Source organism: Aquarana catesbeiana, linkage group LG12, assembly GCF_042186555.1.
Source record: "Aquarana catesbeiana isolate 2022-GZ linkage group LG12, ASM4218655v1, whole genome shotgun sequence".
NCBI classification, from domain to species: domain Eukaryota; kingdom Metazoa; phylum Chordata; class Amphibia; order Anura; family Ranidae; genus Aquarana; species Aquarana catesbeiana.
Window position 1 is genome coordinate 40,737,294 of NC_133335.1, and position 17,580 is coordinate 40,754,873.

Sequence of the window (17,580 nt, forward strand, 5' to 3'; positions counted from 1 at the left end):
AATGCTCCCGCAAAGCACTTGCGCACCGCTCTTCGGCGGTGCTGCCCATTGATTTCAATGGGCAGGGGCGCTGTAGGAGCGGTGTATACAGCGCCTCAAAGATGCGGCTTGCAGGACTTTTTTTTTTTGGTATCCTGCCAGCGCACCGCTCCAGTGTGAAAGCCCTCAGGTCTATGCAGGCGATATTTTTAGCACCTGTAAAGCACCTCAGTGTGAAAGCAGCCTAAAAGTATACAACACATTGCTGTGTGTGGTGTTTGTAAATCCATATCAAAGTAACTAGGCGTTGTTCTGTCATTTTTTTTTTCTTTTGCGTTGGCTTCACCAGTTGCCTGAATAATTTCCTACAAGTGAAAAGATCCATATCTGGCCCGTGAATCTGTATGCAGAACATTTGTAGCAGGCACCCTCTGGTGTTTTTATCTTCAGAGATAATGGTTCTCTTCAAGATGTATCGGATTAAGGAGAGAGACATCTAATCTGGTTTTTGGATCCCAGTGAGACTACTCCTGTCAATTTGTGCTCGGTGTATTGGAGCTGCCTGCACTGACAGCAGCCTATGTACTCGTCTGCGCTGCCCATGTTCCTGCTTTCTGAGATATTGTAAGGCATAATTAATCTCCGGAGTTATTTTCACTTTAGCAGCTCTTCAACTGCCTACCACTGTCTGTCTGTCCCAGATATTCTCATCACTCTGCAGCACAGCTGAAGGAGAGAGAAATGGATGTGTGAGCCAGTAGGGACAGCATGTGCCTTTTATATGACTGCCATTAGATCAATTTTTTTTACAAAACAAAGTCTGCAACCTTTTTTTTATTTGATTTTAGATCAATCGGCATTGTTCTTATTTCCTCTCCCTCTGATGGATTGCTATTCCATGTACTCACCACACTTTTAAGTGGTACAAAGAAAAAAATGGTATTGCCTGTCCCTAGCTGCCTGACTTTCTAAAGGGATTTGCGGCCGCAGTTTATTGCTACCCTAGAGGCATCTAAAAACATCCTCCTCTCCCTCCACCCTCCTTAGTCTTTATATACTGAGGACTTCCACTGATGTGTCGTGGATATTCAGACAAATATATTCACTGACTGTGATGCTACTTCCAGCTCCCCCCACCCCTTCCCTCATCACCTCTGCTGCTCTTGCAACGAGGACTGAATCTGGCACCGTCTGGGTTTATAGGCAGAGGGAAGGTGGGTGGGTGAGGATCTGAGAAAGACAGCGATTAATTCCAGCGACTGGCCATCAAGGAAAGCATCCTCTCGGTGAAATTTGGCTCCTGGGATTACAGACCCCGGCTGCAGCACCAGTTAACGCATACAGCTGAACACTGGTTTTGCAACCCTTTTATTCATCAGGCAGCTTGGTTTGTTTAATCACATTTCTTCTCTGTCTGCGTGCGAGAACGAGGTGGAGATGGAGCAAGAGGCAGCAGGGATGAATTCTGTTTCCATTGGCCGGTGTCTGTCTTTCTCTCCACCCACAGCAGTTCCACCTCACCTTGGTGTCTCCCCACGCACATCCAACCCTCTTAATCGCAATGAAGAAATCTACAGCCAGAGTTTCTATGGATTTTATTTATAAACATTTACCCCCAACAGGCGATCGTTGAGTTGACAGCAGGCTTTGTTGGTTGGGAGGGAGGAGAACACTGTGAGTCTGCTTCTTCCACTCTCATATTTCATGTAGAGGGGTTTAAAAAATAAATAAATCTGGAGGTGACAAGGCTATACCTCCCAAGTGGAAAAATGGATCTGAAGGAGAGCCCTAGTGAGGACAGTCTGGGGAGCCTTCATCCCTCTAGCATTCAAATCTTTGCCAACACATCCACACTCCATGGGATACGGCATATATTTGTGTACGGCCCACTAACGCTCCGGCGCTTCCTGTGGACAGTGGCCTTTGTGTGCTCCCTGGGCCTTCTCCTTCTGGAGAGTTCAGAGCGAGTGGCCTTTTACTTCTCCTACCAGCATGTCACCAAAGTGGACCAAGTGGTTGCTGAGAGCCTGGTCTTTCCTGCTGTCACCATTTGTAATCTCAACTCATTTCGCTTTTCCAAAATCAACACCAATGATTTGTACCATGCAGGGGAACTGCTGGAGCTCCTTGACGTTAATGGTCACATCCTAGAGCCGCACTTGGCAGACCCAGAGGTATTGGCTATTCTTGAAGAAAAGACCAAATTCAAGCAGTTTAAACCCAAAACCTTCTGTATGGGGGAGTTCATGGAGCGAACAGGTCATGACCTTAAAGACATGATGCTTTATTGCAAGTTTAGAGGTCATGAGTGCAGCTACAGAGACTTCCAAACTGTGAGTACTTGGCTTTTTTTGACACTCAGAATCTGCTTAGCACATTAAAACTTGATGGACCCACAGGTGCAGTTGGCTCAATGCATGGGTTACATGAAGAGGTGTTCTTACATTATTTGGAAGTATATGCAAAGTTTGTTAAAGTTTTTTGATTTAATCAAGTTAAATAGGTTAGGCTTTGTTGAGCTTATACAGTATATGATGTGGGTTTGTAAGTTACTCCAAACTCTTCTTACTTGCTCACAGTTCACTGCAACTTTAGTTGTTAGGCTTTAACATTGTCACAAGAGCGAACATACAGCTGAAAGTTGACAGACTGTTTGTGGTTCCTTTTATATTGTAATGCCGCGTACACACGGTCGGACTTTTCGACCGGACTGGTCCGACGGACCAAATCCGGCGGACAATTCGATCGTGTGTGGGCTTCACCGGACCTTCAGCGGACTTTTCCAGTCGCAAATCTGACGGAGTTTAGATTTGGAACATACTTCAAATCTTTACGTCGTAACTCCGCTGGACCCAGAAATCCGCTCGTCTGTATGCTAGTCCGACGGACAAAAACCCACGCTAGGGCAGCTATTGGCTACTGGCTATCAACTTCCTCATTTTAGTCCAGTCGTACGTCATCACGTACGAATCCGTCGGACTTTTGTGTGATGTAGTTAAGTCCGTTCGTTATAAAGTCCGCCGCAAGTCCGCCAAAAGTCTGTCGAAAGTCTGTCGGACGGGCTGTCGGACTTTTGTAGCCGAAAAGTCCGACTGTGTGTATGCGGCATAAGGTAAACTATTTGAAGCGCCATGTGGCCACGAGGCCTGAGAAAAAGCCCAGAAAGTTGTCCTTTATACACATTGTGGTTTTTCTGCAGCGTGATCATGCGTTTTTTTTTTTTTTTTTAATAAAAACAGTCTTTTGGCTCATCTGGGTAATCAGAGCTGTGTGTCCGACTAGGCCAAGGTCAACAGGTATCAGGGTTTATTCTACTTCTTGTATTAAGCCAAGCAATTACCAGTTTTGATCCTCACTGAATTTTTTGTATTAGTGCTGTGGAAATGATTGGATCTTTAGAAGTATGAATTGTTTTTGATGTTTATCTGCTGCAGTTTTGTCAGCCATTTGTTGTAGTATCAGCTCATCAAAACCGAGAGTTTTGAAATATCTGAATCGGTACATATCTGGGCACTCCTAGGATGTCACCCCAAGAAACAAGACTTATACTGTAGGTACATCTCATGGTTTACATCCCAAATGTCGTGGTCACTTCAGACCTTTTTGGGGTTGCATGTGGACATTTTTTAAAGCTTTTGTCTGTAAGCCAGTTGTTTTTTTTTTTTGTTTTTTTTCTTATGTGCAGCGAATATAAGTAAGCGGTGGCACGTGAGCTACAGAGCATCTTTGGCAACCAATAAAATGCCCTCGCCAGCATTTTTGGCTAGAGGTAAATCAGCTTCTTAAAGCAGCTCTCAATGAAAATTAAATTGAAGATGGTCATGAAAGCCTATGATTGTTTTAAATGTGTTCTCAGCTTGTGCCTTATTTGCAGGCAGGAGTGCAGTATATCTCCATGTTATAACCATTTGAGTAGCATTGTAAATAGCTCTCCACTCTGTCATTACTAACATAGATGTTGAAGGTGGCATCATACTATAAAGCGGTCTCATCCTCCCCCAGTTACTGATGTAAGTTACACTTGCTATTATAATTACAGTCTGGGTAAAGGAATCTCTTGCAGGTTGAGAGAAGCTTTGACTATAGTCCATACCGCTATGCTCAGAGTCTTTTCTGTATCAGCTGCAGAAGCACACGCAGGGTGGTAGCAATATACAGAGTTAACATGTGACTGAGAGCCAGGGGCTGCAAAAAGGCTCCTAGAAAACCCTCATTCTTTCTGAAATATCTTTTCATCGTCCAATAATACATTTTCTTTTTTTCCCTGATCGGTGCCAGCAATGCCCATGCAGGGAGTAATGTGTGCTGAGTAAAAAAAGTATCCAATAAAAAAAGCTACATCTGAGTGAATTGTCCCTTCTATTGCCTATGAAGCTCTATCCACTGAATGTTACCAGCTGATTTTATGAGGTGCCCTGTCTATTGCCTACATTATGCAGTTCATTGGTTTTCAGGATGTTCTCTCTCTGGCAGGGCAAAGCATGGAGTCACTTTCCAAGGCTAGAATGTTGAGCTGAAGTATTGTATTACATTTTAAAACACCTGAATGATCAGAATGTCTGCTTGTGGTTAAGTAATCTGTAGTCAAGCCAAGCAAATTCAGGTAAATTGTAAAAACTGGTAAACTGCCAATGCTATCTAGAAATCGCTAAGCACATTTTAAACCCAGAAAGTCATACAATATTTCTTGGTGAGACTGCAGGCTCTCATCACATGACTCCTATCTGGGCATCCTCCCTTATAAGCTTCATTGTGTGAGGCTGCCATGGGTTCACCTGGTAGAAAGTAGCCTAGAACCAGGGAACACTCTGGGCTGTAGTTTCAGTTTCAGGGTCTTTCGAAGTAAAGATACTATAAAGCACAGGGATTAAACCAGCAGAGAAGCCAGCTGCAGTGGATAGGTTCCAAGATGAAAATTAGAGACACTCAACAAGTAGACTGTGTCCCTTAAGTCAGTATAAATGCACCATTTTTATTATTGACTGCAGTGTGCCTTTGAAGTGTATGTAAAGCCAAAACTTTTTTTTTCTTCTTTTGTTGTGGATCTGGGAAGAATTAGACCTTATGCCAAGTTTATGTTGCTGTTTATGCCTCCTCTGTTTGCCTTGGTGACCATTGTCACTAAAACAGAAGGTGATGGTGGATCCAACATTTTTGGAGATGTCGATGGTGGTTCTAGTTGCAATTGTCAAATATACAAAATACCATTTATTTTAGAGAGATTTTACTATCTCTTTTAGTTATGCCTACTAGACAGGAAGTGGTCCTCACTCTATTATTCGGCCTAACATCTACTTAAAGTATAACTAAAGGCAAAGTATTTTGGACAAAGTGGAGAGGGATTACTACACCTGTCAGGTTTTTATCCTCCCCGTTAGGGTGAGTCGCCCTCTTTCTTTGTTTTGTTTACTGTTCATCAAAAGTGAAAATGAATGTAAAAGAGAATCCAAAATCTTGGGTTGTCCCCAGAACAGTAATAGTGTAACAATCTTAGATTGGGGACACTAGTTCTGGTGATAACCAGGGATTCCCTCACTTTAGAAGGTTTTTCTCCCTCTTCCCGTTTTGGCTATAGGACATGAAGTGAAGGGAAATATCTAAAATGAAAATAATTGTTTTGCCTTTACTTCTTTGTTGGGGTTTAGGTTCGTCCATGTTTGAAATGATCCAAAAGAACAAAACTCAACCAAGTTGTTGCTAACTTTCTAGCCTGCGGTAAAAATACCAAAGTGAGAAACTAATTGGTTTCTACAGTATAGGCAATTCTTTCTCAGGCACTTTCATATTTTATGCAGCAGGTGGCCAACGTTGGCTTGGCCATTCACTGAATTAGATTAGTAGATATTTTCAGTATTGAAAGTGTATATTCAGACGAACTTTTTTTTTGGGGTATAGCACAGAAGGATTAGAAACCCGTTGGCTCTCCATCTTCATCCCCAGAGAGGGAAAAACATGTGGTGAGACCTACTGGTCACGGCAGTGAGGTGAGAGGCTAATCTACAAGGGTGTAGGATTCACACTTTGCATTACATGTCACATTGATGATTTTGAGTGGATTCAAATTCGATATAGTTTTCTTGTTTTCTTTTCCTTTTGATATTCTTGGATATACATTGGACTTTTTTTTGTACATACATATATATTTTTGCACAATTGATTGCACTTTATTGTTTCCTTCGTTGATATTTTTGGATATACATTGGATTTTATATACTGTGTGTGTGTGTATATATATATATATATATATATATATATATATATATATATATATATATATATATATATATATATATATATATATATATATATATATTTTTTTTTTATTATTATTATTTATTTATTTATTTTTTGTATACATTTTTTGCACAATTGTTTGCACTTTTATTATATTTTTTTTTTGTTTTTATATTGTTTTTTTGTTTTTGTTTTTTAAGTTGCGCTACATCATTCTGTTGTATATATTAGAAACCCTGTCGGGTTTTGCTGCTATCCATTGCTCTTTTAGAGAAATTTACCATCACCTACTTTCTATGTCCCTGGTGCCCAATACACAGACCTCTGGCACTCCTTGTGAGGCTGACCGTGTCCTGGGCTGGGTTTGTGCTTCGGAGTACCAGTGAAATATGAAGGGGGTTATTTATTGCACCCTCTCACCATAATACTGCAGGCTATTATTGTGACCACTAACACCAATGCGGAGAGTTATTATTGGGGCCAGTAACACATGTTGGGAATTATTACAATCACTAACACCAATATTGAGAGTTCATAGTGCAGTCACTGACACCAATGCTGTGAGTTATTTTTGTGGTCAATGACAGTATTGCTGGGGGTTATGCACGGGAGTGACGGGGGTTAGACTTGACGCCCATTTTAATTGTCATGTTGGCAACCACTGCTAGAAGTGACCACTCTTTCACCAGACAAGAAGTAAGGGAAAATCTCCAAATCTCCAACAGCAATGTAGCAGAAAAAAGGGAATACTGTAACCCCTGACAACCTCTTTCTTTATGTTTGTTTCCCTACTGTAGATTTCCAATAATTTGTCTGGTGAAACCTTTTTTACTGGGTCAGTAAGTGAGGAGAAGCCCCGGGGAGCAGTAAAGACCTGATAGTGTTAAAATCTATTCAAGACTGGAAAAAAATAAATTTTGTCTGGAATTAAACTTTAACAGTTTAACTGTTGTTGTCATGGTGGCAGCACCAGAATGTAAACAAACTACCAGCCGCTATAGCAGCCAGAAATTAGTTTAACTTTTATTCCTTAGAAGTATTTTAGTAGTTTATTCCTTAGAAGAATTCCTGTAGAAGTGATTCAGGTGGATTTAAATCTGCCCAATTATTCCTACGTACTGTAATGTGCCAACTCCTCCGCCATGTGTCCTAGGCTTAGTTGTCCATCTTGCATGACTGGGACCTCCCCATGACATGTTTGGAGGGAGAGCAGTGAGAGATCAGTGAACATCCCTTCGCTGGTTTTCCTTGGGTAGTATGAACCTGGAAGCATTCAGCTTTGAGCCCTTCCAAGCTCATGGCTGTCAAAACCTGGCCACCCTGTGGGGAAAAAAAGTGTAACAAATAATTCTGCGCTGCCCAAAGAGGTGAGCAACTAACACAGCTAGTAGGATATGTGCACTAATAAGAAAAACAAAAAACTGTAGCGCTAATATGAGAAGTGAAATATCCGCATCATATGTACAGTGAGGACCAGTGCAAAATTAAAAAAACAAAAACAAAAAAGACATCAAAATTTGAGTAGTATGAGTCCCATATATATGAACAACTTCATACGTAGATCATGACAATCTGCACATAAAATCTTGAAGTGAGAAAAGCACCACCACCAACAATAGGGAGGCTTACCGGAACGTTTGAACCCAAAGGAACGTACGTTCGATGGGTCAAACAAGCTTGCGTTGTAAAACAGCCAATGTAATTCTATGGAAGTTGCGAGGAAGACCTGCGATAATCCATAAACCGGTGTGTCCCTCAGAAGTGATGCCCCAATTGCAAAATGGTTAGGTTAAATGGAAAGGAACAAAAAAGGCCACATAGTGTGATTCTGTATAAAAATATACCAAATTTATTAAAAAGAAATAAAATCACATTTGAATAGATAAAACAGCGCTGTATGAATAAAATGGCGGCAGTGGGGTCCTACCTGACGCGTTTCGTCTCCTTGGACATCGTCTGGGGGGGAAGAAGCTGATCAAGCACAGTTTGCACTCAATCAGCTTCAAGTTCATGGGTAATATTAGGGGTCTGATAACCCTTGATTTCTCAGATAAGAGCATCTGCCCCTTGTGATAGCAATAACCTAATTTTTAAAAAAAAGTTAAAAGAAGAAACAGTTTATTAAAATTATTTTTTTAAAAATCACATTTTTAAAAGACCCCCTGTGAATCCAAAAGGGTATATCAGGTAAAAAACAAAACAAATGCGCCACGCTTTTTATGTATAGTCGTGCACACACAGTATTAACCTTTAACTCTAAATTGATGACCTGTAACCGCTATTAAAATGACATCTACTGTATGGACAATTTTGCCATTCCTGAGTTTTTAAATCTACTTAAATTTACTCAACGTAACCTCATATTTTTTATGAAAAATTTGGTTTGATATAGTTTATTTAATTGGGTGAATTGTTTACTGAAAATCTAGATTTGATAAACCGTAGTGCAAATATGTTGCAAAAGATTTGTGCAAAAAATTTTATCTGCCCCAATGTATTCTACAGGGTTTCTGCTTTTATAAAATTTATGCCGATTAGCCATAACTTTATGACCACCCACCTATCTTTTTGCTGCCAAAACAGCCCTGACCTATCGAGGCATGAAGGCCACTAGACCTCTGAAGGTATGTTGTGATATCTGGTATCATACCATCAGTAGTACTGTAAATCCTTTCATTCCTGATGTGGGGCTTCCATGAATCAGACTTGTTTTTCCAGCATATCCAACAGATGGTCAATCGGATTGAGGCCTGGAGACATCCTGAACGTGTTATGTTTCCCAAACCGTTCCTGAAGCATATTTGCAGTGTGGCAGGGCACATTACCCTTCTGAAAGAGACCACTGCCACCAGAAAATACCATTTCCATGAAGTGGTATACTTCAGCATCAATGTCATAGATAGTATATTTCAAATAAATTCAACATGAATGGCAGGACTCAAGGTTTCTCAGCAAAACATTGCCCAAAGCATCACACTACCTCCACTAGCTTGCCTTCTCCCCATACTGCAGGGATATGCAATTTGCAGACCTCCAGCTGTTGCAAAACTGCAAGTACCATCGTGCCTCTGGGTGTCATGCTTGTGGCTGTTAGTCTTGCCGTGCCTCATGGGATTTGTAGTTCTGCAACAGCTGGAGGTCCGCTAATTGCATATCCCTGCCATACTGCATCATGGTACCATCTCTTCCTCTGGTAAGTGGCACACATGCATCCAGCCATCTGCATAATTTAAAAAAAAAAAAAAAAAAATGTATTGAGCAAACCACCTTCTTCCATTGCTCCGTGGTCCAGTACCAATGCTCATATGCACATTGTAGGCGCTTTTGGCTGTGGACATGGATCAGCATGGATGGCAGGGGAGTTGCTAGGTCTACAAAAGTAAAAGATCTGGGGCTAGAGCCCATAGCAGCGTAGTAAAGAAAGTCATACGCTTAGGCAGGCAGGCATATACACATACACATAGAGATATCTATCTATCTATCTATCTATCTATCTATCTATCTATCTATCTATCTATCTATCTATCTATCTATCTATCTATCTATCCCCAGAGAGCCCCCCCCTTACATCAGGGTCCCCAGAGAGCCTCCTCCTTACATCAGAGTCCCCAGAGAGCCTCCTCCTTGCATCGGGGTTCCCAGAGAGCCTCCTCCTTGCATCAGAGTCCCCAGAGAGCCTCCTCCTTGCATCGGGGTTCCCAGAGAGCCTCCTCCTTGCATCGGGGTTCCCAGAGAGCCTCCTCCTTGCATCGGGGTTCCCAGAGAGCCTCCTCCTTGCATCGGGGTTCCCAGAGAGCCTCCTCCTTGCATCAGGGTTCCCAGAGAGCCTCCTCCTTGCATCAGAGTCCCCAGAGAGCCTCCTCCTTGCATCGGGGTTCCCAGAGAGCCTCCTCCTTGCATCGGGGTTCCCAGAGAGCCTCCTCCTTGCATCGGGGGTTCCCAGAGAGCCTCCTCCTTGCATCGGGGTTCCCAGAGAGCCTCCTCCTTGCATCAGGGTCCCCAGAGAGCCTCCCTCTTAAAATCAGGGTCCCCAAAGAGCCTCCCCCTTGCATCAGGATCCCCAGAGAGCCCCCCACTTACATCAGGGTCCCCAGAGAGCCTCCGCTCCCCTTGGGGACCCCTGCAGAGACTCAGGGCTATGGGCCCCAGATTCGGGGCTATAGCCCCAAAAGCCACCCCCTAGCGATGCCACTGATGGATGGGCACCTTGACTGGTCTGCGCATATGCAGCCGCACACTCGGCTTACTGCGATGCCCATTTATTTTGCTTTCAACACATGAACTTCTGCGACAACATGTTCATTTGCTGCCTAATATACCTCAACGATTTTCCGATGCCATAGTAACGAGATAATCAATGTTATTCAATGAACCTGTCAGTGGTCAGGAAGTTATGGTTGATCATAATGTTTTGGGGTTTTAAGTGCATTTTCATGTAAAAAGAAAAAAAATTGTAGGTTTAAGCGCAGAGCAGCTCTGAGAGCTCTAAAGTTGTGCAGCTTCTATGCAGATTTCTACAAAAGGTGTTAGAGCTCTAAATAAAACCACTGGCTCTGCACTGCTGATTGCACTGCAGTGGAAGCCTAAATTTGATGAAAACCAAGTAAAGAACAAATGTGTCAAAGTGCAAGCACCTTTCAGTCCCAACAGTAAACATTTGATATCCTTATGATTTCTGTATATCCAGAGACTCTACTGACAATAAATACTCTTAAGCCCCTATACACACTATTAGATTTTCTGCAGAGATTTTGTCTTCAGATTTACCAAAACCATATAATATGAGGTCAAACCTTAAAGGCCCGTACACACAATACAAAAATCAGAAGTGAAAATTCATAAGACGAGCTGTCTATGGATTTTCGGATCGTTAGTACGTAGCTTTCGACAGCCGATTTGACGTTTTCGTCGGACAAAAGCTGGATGTGCAGGCTATAAAATTTTTGTCGGATGTGAACTCAAAGTCTGATTTTCAGATAGTCGGTACAGAAACCATCACACAAAAGTCGAAAGTACAAACACGCATGATTGGAATCAAGGAATGACAAAAGGAGTTTGGTCTTGTAAACTAAGGTTCGTAATCTAGAATTAACATTAGTGACGCGGCAGTTGATGAAATGACAAAATGCAGCGCACATTCTCATCTTCTTTAATGGGATAATAATGAAGCTGCTTTGTTGGTGATACTGATGTAGTTATGCCAAACGTATTTTAACCAGTTCCTGACCGGCTCAAGTCTATATAAGAGGGCAGAATGGCTCCTTTGCGCGAAACCCCGTACAAGTACGGGGCTCCTTTAAGAGCTACCAGAGCAGTGTGATCGAGGGCATGGGCACCAGCATGGGGATTTTTTGTGTGTGTGTGTGTGTAAACACACAAATCCCTGTGCTGTCAGAGGAGAGGAGACATGTCATTTGTTCCTACTATGTAGGAACAGCGATATGTCTCCTCTCCTACTCTGTCCTATCCCCATACAGTTAGAACACATCTAGGGAACACACATTTAACCCCTTGATCGCCCCCTAGTGTAAACCCCTTCCCTACTATTGTCATTTACACAGTAATCGATGTATTTTTATAGCAGTGATCGCTGTATAAATGTCAATGGTCCCAAAAATGTGTCAAAAGTGTCCGATTTGTCAGTCGCGATGTCACAATACCACTAAAAATCCCAGATCACCGCCATTACTAGAAAAAAAAAAAAATATGCGGCGTTTGTGGCAAATTCGAAAGCCGTGGAACGCCGTTAAAGTCTATGGGACACTAGCATGAAAAACCAAAAGTGCTAATTTTAAAGGCGTATATGCAAATTATTGCCATGAAAAGTGTTTGGGAACCCGGGCCCTGCCCCAGGGGACATATGTTAATGCAAAAAAAGTTTTAAAAACTGCAGTTTTTTTCAAGAGCAGTGATTTTAATAATGCGTAAAGTGAAACAATAAAAATGAAATATTCCTTTAAATATTGTGCCGTAGTAAGTAGCACAACTTTCCCGTGTTTAGAACAGTACCACAGAAAAATGACATTTCTAAAGGAAAAAAAGTCATTTAAAACTGATGTCAGATGTAATGTATTGTCGGGTCCCGGCAATATAGATAAAAATCATTGAAAAAAAACGGTATGGGGACCTGGGTCACGTGGTGTCAGAGGGGGGCGGTCACTCATTTACGTCACCGGGTGGCTCTGCCCTCAGCTATATAACAGCTGTCATCGTGAAGAGGCTTTTAGAAATGTAATTTTGCTGTGGTACTGTTCTAAACACGGGAAAGATGCGCTACTTTACAGGCATACCAAGGACACCCCCCAGGCACGACTTGCATATAAGGCTTTAAAATGAGCACTTTTGATTTTTCATGTTCGTGTCCTATAGACTTTAACGGTGTTTGCATGTTCGTACAAATTTTTTGCCTGTTCGCAACTTCTGATTGCAGTCAGGTCGGAGCAGGCCAGATCAGCTTACAAAAAGGTATGTATACTCGTTTTTTCTTTCCAAGGATAGAGAGGTTAGTGTTAGATCCCTGGTGTCTATAGATGCAGGGATTTTAGATTTTGCATGGACTTCAACTTTAAGCCATTTTAAGACCCCTTTCACACTGAAGCGGTTTTCAGGCATTTTAGCGCTAGTAATAGCCTCTAAATATCGCTTGATAACAGCATCTTTGGGGTGGTTTGGGAGTGCTGTATACAGCGCTCCCAAAACGCCCTGCCCATTGAAGTGAATGGGTAGTGCTTCCAAAGCGCCTGAAAAGCATTTTGGAAGCGCCGCAACACGGGCGTTTTTAACCCCTTCTTTGGGGTTAAAATCGCTGACGCAACTGCAGCCCCAGTGTGAAAGGGGTCTTAGTTTTCTTGGTTTTACCACTTTAATCAAACTGACGGCCTTACTTTAAAAATAAAAGTGATTTTATGTTCATGTTTTAGACACTTTGACAACAGGCTCAAGAGTGACGAAGCTGTAATTTGTCACATACCACTGTCAGAGCAACAAGATCAGCCCATTAATGTCAATCATAAAATGAACCTAGTGTTATAACCTAGCAATAACTGTTGTTAAATTGTAAATCTTTGTGGGTTTTTTTGTTTTATAAATGGACCAATGAACCCATCACAGATATGCTGGATATACCTTCCTTGTTCTTGGTGTGCTACAGCTTCCACCAATATACAACTTGATGAGGCATTTAGACTCCATCTCAGAATCATTAGCTAATTACAAATCCTCTTTCCTGACACAATGATTGTTTGTAGAACACCGTTGTTATGGATTTTTCCTTTCTGTAGAGCAGCAGTAATTTTTATATGAGTGAAATCTGGTCTCTTGGAAATTGTATAAAATAAAAATAATCTGTATCTGCTCTGTTTAGTCCACCTAGATGCTCCTGCTAATGTTTGAGTTTAAGAACAGTAGCCTGTCTTAGTTATTTGTGGAGCCCCAAAAAATCCCACATAGTAGAATATGAATCTGCTTTTAAAACCATATAAATGTGTGAGGCAACCCTTTATGTCCTTTTAGATTACGGAGGTTTTAAGTTTAAGGCTTCATTTTTTTTCCGCTAAAATAATAAACATATTACACATACCTGCTCTGACCAAACCTCCTCTTCTGTGTTTTCTCCTTCCTGTGTCACCACCTAAAGTCTGTCCAGGAAGTAAGGCAGAAGTAATGGAGGGGTGTTTTCAAACAGCCGTGAGGACAGTGAAGTAAGAGTGTAGAATACATGGAAAGCTTTTTTTATTTTGGCAAAAGAAGTACATTAATGCTATATTGGTACAAAGGGGAGCTAAAATTTAGAAAAAAAAAGTGATCAAAGGTGAACTTAGACTTTAAGAATTACTATAAGTTATAACTTATAGCAAAATTGGTGTTGACTTATGAGACAGAAATAAACACATTTGAAAGTATATGATTATTGTAAGAATTGTAACATACTTTTTGAATTACAAGAGTCTTCTACCTAAATAGCTATAAGGCCTCATTCACACCTAAGCGTAGCGTTTTCAGGCAGAAAGTTGCACGTGTTTTGCTGCGATTTTTGTACAGGTCAAAAGGTCACCAATGTAAAAAGCAGAAAAACGCCTGTAATCTGCCTAAGAAAAAGCTCCAGAACTTGTTTGAGCTTCAGGCGTTTTGGAGCTTCTGGCTTCAAGCTTTTGGAGTGGAGATGTGAACCATCTCCATAGAGAATTATTGTTTTTTTTTTTTCCCCCTCCAGCGTTTGGTAGCTTCAGGCTTCAAGCTACAAAACGCTCAGGTGTGAATGGGGCCTTAGGAGGTATGGGGTGAGGGACAATTAGGAGAACTAGCTGGGACCTCTGATGATGTTTCAATGACTCACCATGTAATGTGGAAACTTTAAGTAACATTGCGGTTAGGGTGGGCAAACTAGCAGACTGCTAGTGTTACAAAAAGTGAGAGTGCATCAAACTTTTTAGTGTGTTTTTACCTTTTTTATTTTTTTTTTTTGTATAATAAAGCTTTGAGAAATCATTTTTACACTTTTTGTGGCTTATGCTTCTTCCTTTGCACTGAATAACCAGTGAGAGTGAGGAAAAAGTATTCCTATAAGCCTGGACGTCATTTAGTATTCCATCGGTGGACATATAAGGTTGTCTAGCCTAGCTAATATACATTGGCTAAGGTCTAGACAAAAAAAGGAGAGTGTGATTCTGATGGAGAGGGGATTGTCACCTATTGCACAGATATCAGTTGATTGAAGGAGGACGTTGTACACTAGATCACTTTCATGAGTTAAAAGAGCAGAAATGTGGATGTACTCCATTGTGGATGAATGTATCACATACAGTACGTGTACGAGTGGATTTTATTGTATGTGTGTGGATGACATTTTGTCAATGCACTGTGTGATTACGTATAATATGAGTATTTCATACACTTAACGTGGTGTTAATTTTCCACTAATCATTTTTTTAGCATTAATCTAAACAGTGCTGTTACGCATATGCAAATTTCAACTTTCTGTCAACTCAGAAGCCAAATCCTCGACCCTATCTGTAACCAGCCTTCCTTACTGCAGATGTATGCAGAAAGCAGTAACCAATAACTGTTGGCATGGGCATGGGTGTCTGGTAATGGCACTGTGACTGACAATTTGGCTTCACCTTCCATTGGCTGTGTGCCCTAATGTACGGCTGAGTGGCCATTTGGGGCAGTGTGTGCATGAAGCCTTAGGCCTCATTCACATGGGCCCACTGATCTGTACAATTGGGTGAAGTGCCATTCTCAGCCACCCAGGTGGCACAGGTGTTCCTTGCAGGGTCATGCAGGCAGCCTGCTCAAATGGCCAGCTACACAGACCTGCACTGATCACCACGGATATCTCGGAGAGTACATTCATCTGGGTCCGAAGCACAGATCAGGACTCAGGCAGACTGTGCACAGAATGTGTGTGGAGATCTTTGCAGGTTTGTGCAGTGGGCCACTGTCATTGATTTGAACAGGCTGCCTGCACGGGCCTTCAGACATGGTGTACACATATTTATATTGGTCCAAACTGGGCCAATGTAACTATGAAAAAAAAAAAAATCTATACCTGGAATTATTCTTTAATATAGCCATACATAGCTTGATTTTCTCTTGTTCAGCCTGCCAATAGCGTGATTGAAGTAATCTCCACTTTTGATCATTGTATTCAGGTAGCCACAATGGCACTGCCTAATAGTGACTGCATCTGAATATAGTCCCTGTTTGGCTGATAATTTACTACTCAGTCCAGTTGATTTTTAAGCAGACTTTTGTTGATCCAGAAGGTACTTGCACCGCTACCCACAGCTCAAAATCCGAGCCATCTATGGCCAACTTTATTCCAGTGCCTGTAAAAATGACATCTCTGTTTTCACCTTGACTATTGTGGTACTGGAAAACAAAACATAAAATTGGATATGAAGGGAAGGATAACTTTTTTTTTTGTCAGGCACTTGAACAAACAAGGCCCAGTGTACAACACAGAAGCCACCTATGACTACCAACATCTAAGTGTTAGAGTGGCATTAGACTTGGGGGGGTGGGTATATCTCTCCAGTAATTGACTGACTGATGTGCTTTTACAGTTCCAGATAGTTAGATTTGCTTGTTTGTTTTATAGACTATAGTCATATAGGCAGATTACAGTATTTCTGTGTTGCTAGCAGTGGCGGCTGGTGCTCTATTTTTTAGAGCAAATCACAAATCAGCCGAAATCCCCCCCCCCCATTTGGTCAAATTCCCCTGTTGCTCGCCCGTCCGTCTGCCCACCAGCCCTGCACTTACTCCATCCAGGTCACTGGCAGCTTTGGCGGCTTCCCTCTGCGTCTCCTCCTTGGCGCCTTCCCCCTGCTTCTGCTCCTGGCCAATATAGTCGCTTCTCCTCTCGGCCAATCGGGTCTTAAGTCCCACTTCCTGATTGCCCTGAGCCCACCCTTTATGAAGCCAATTAGAGCCTCAGGCGCCCTGCCTGTAGATTAGGGGTCGGGCGCATGGATTAGGGGGGCGGCGCCCCTAGTGGAGCTGCCGCCACTGGTTACCAGTCCCCTTTGTGAATTCTCTGAAGCAATGAAGAACAGACTTAGTAGAGGGGATTTCTAGCGGAGGCTGCTGACACACATTAGTAACCAAGCAGGAGATTGGATCTTGCCTCACTGGGTAGAAGTGTAAAAATTAAAAAGTTGTGGGTGGGGATATGCTTTATGGAATACATAACAGGAGCCAGTTTACCTTGCCATATGATTGATTTTGTAAACTGGCATGATGTTTAATGTATTGTATAGCGTGGTATAGGGCACATCACAGGACAGCTAAAGAACCATAAGTAAGCTGGACCACAGCATTTCACATCACTCACGGTTGGTCTTTGTGATTGTGGGGTTAAAGGGGTTGTAAAGGTAAAAATTTTTTCACCTTAATGCATTCTATGCATTAAGGTGAAAAAACTTTTGACAGTACCGCCGCCCCCAGCCCCCCCGTTTTACTTACCTGACGCCTCGAATCTTCGCTCCTCGTCCTCGTCAGCTTCATTGCAGCTCAGCCTGGTCGCTGATTGGCTGCAGTGGATGGATTGAAAGCAGCGCAGCCATTGGCTCGCGCTGCTGTCAATCACATCCGATGACGCGGCGCGCCGGGGGGCGGGGCCGAGTGATACAGCGAGCGGCTATGGCCGCCGGCTGTATCACGGGAGCGCGCCCGCAAGCACTCACCACCGTGCGAGGGAGCTCGCATGAAGGTGGTAAATGCTTGCGGGGAGGAGCTGAAACAGCCGCCGAGGGACCCCAGAAGACCAGGTTCGGGGCCACTCTGTGCAGAACGAGCTGCACAGTGAAGGTAAGTATAACATGTTTGTAATTTAAAAAAAAAAAAAAAAATAACTTTACAACC

General features: G+C 42.3%; 1 protein-coding gene across 1 annotated transcript in view; it reads left to right on the plus strand.

Annotated features, from left to right (window-relative positions):
- Positions 1–1,043: 1,043 nt before the first annotated feature.
- ASIC2 (acid sensing ion channel subunit 2) overlaps positions 1,044–17,580 on the plus strand; it is a 1,118,261-nt gene continuing 1,101,724 nt past the window's right edge. The window contains exon 1 of the mRNA XM_073607638.1: positions 1,044–2,312. Coding sequence (XP_073463739.1) covers positions 1,749–2,312 — 564 coding nt within the window. The 5' untranslated portion in view covers positions 1,044–1,748. The remainder of the gene's footprint in view (positions 2,313–17,580) is intronic.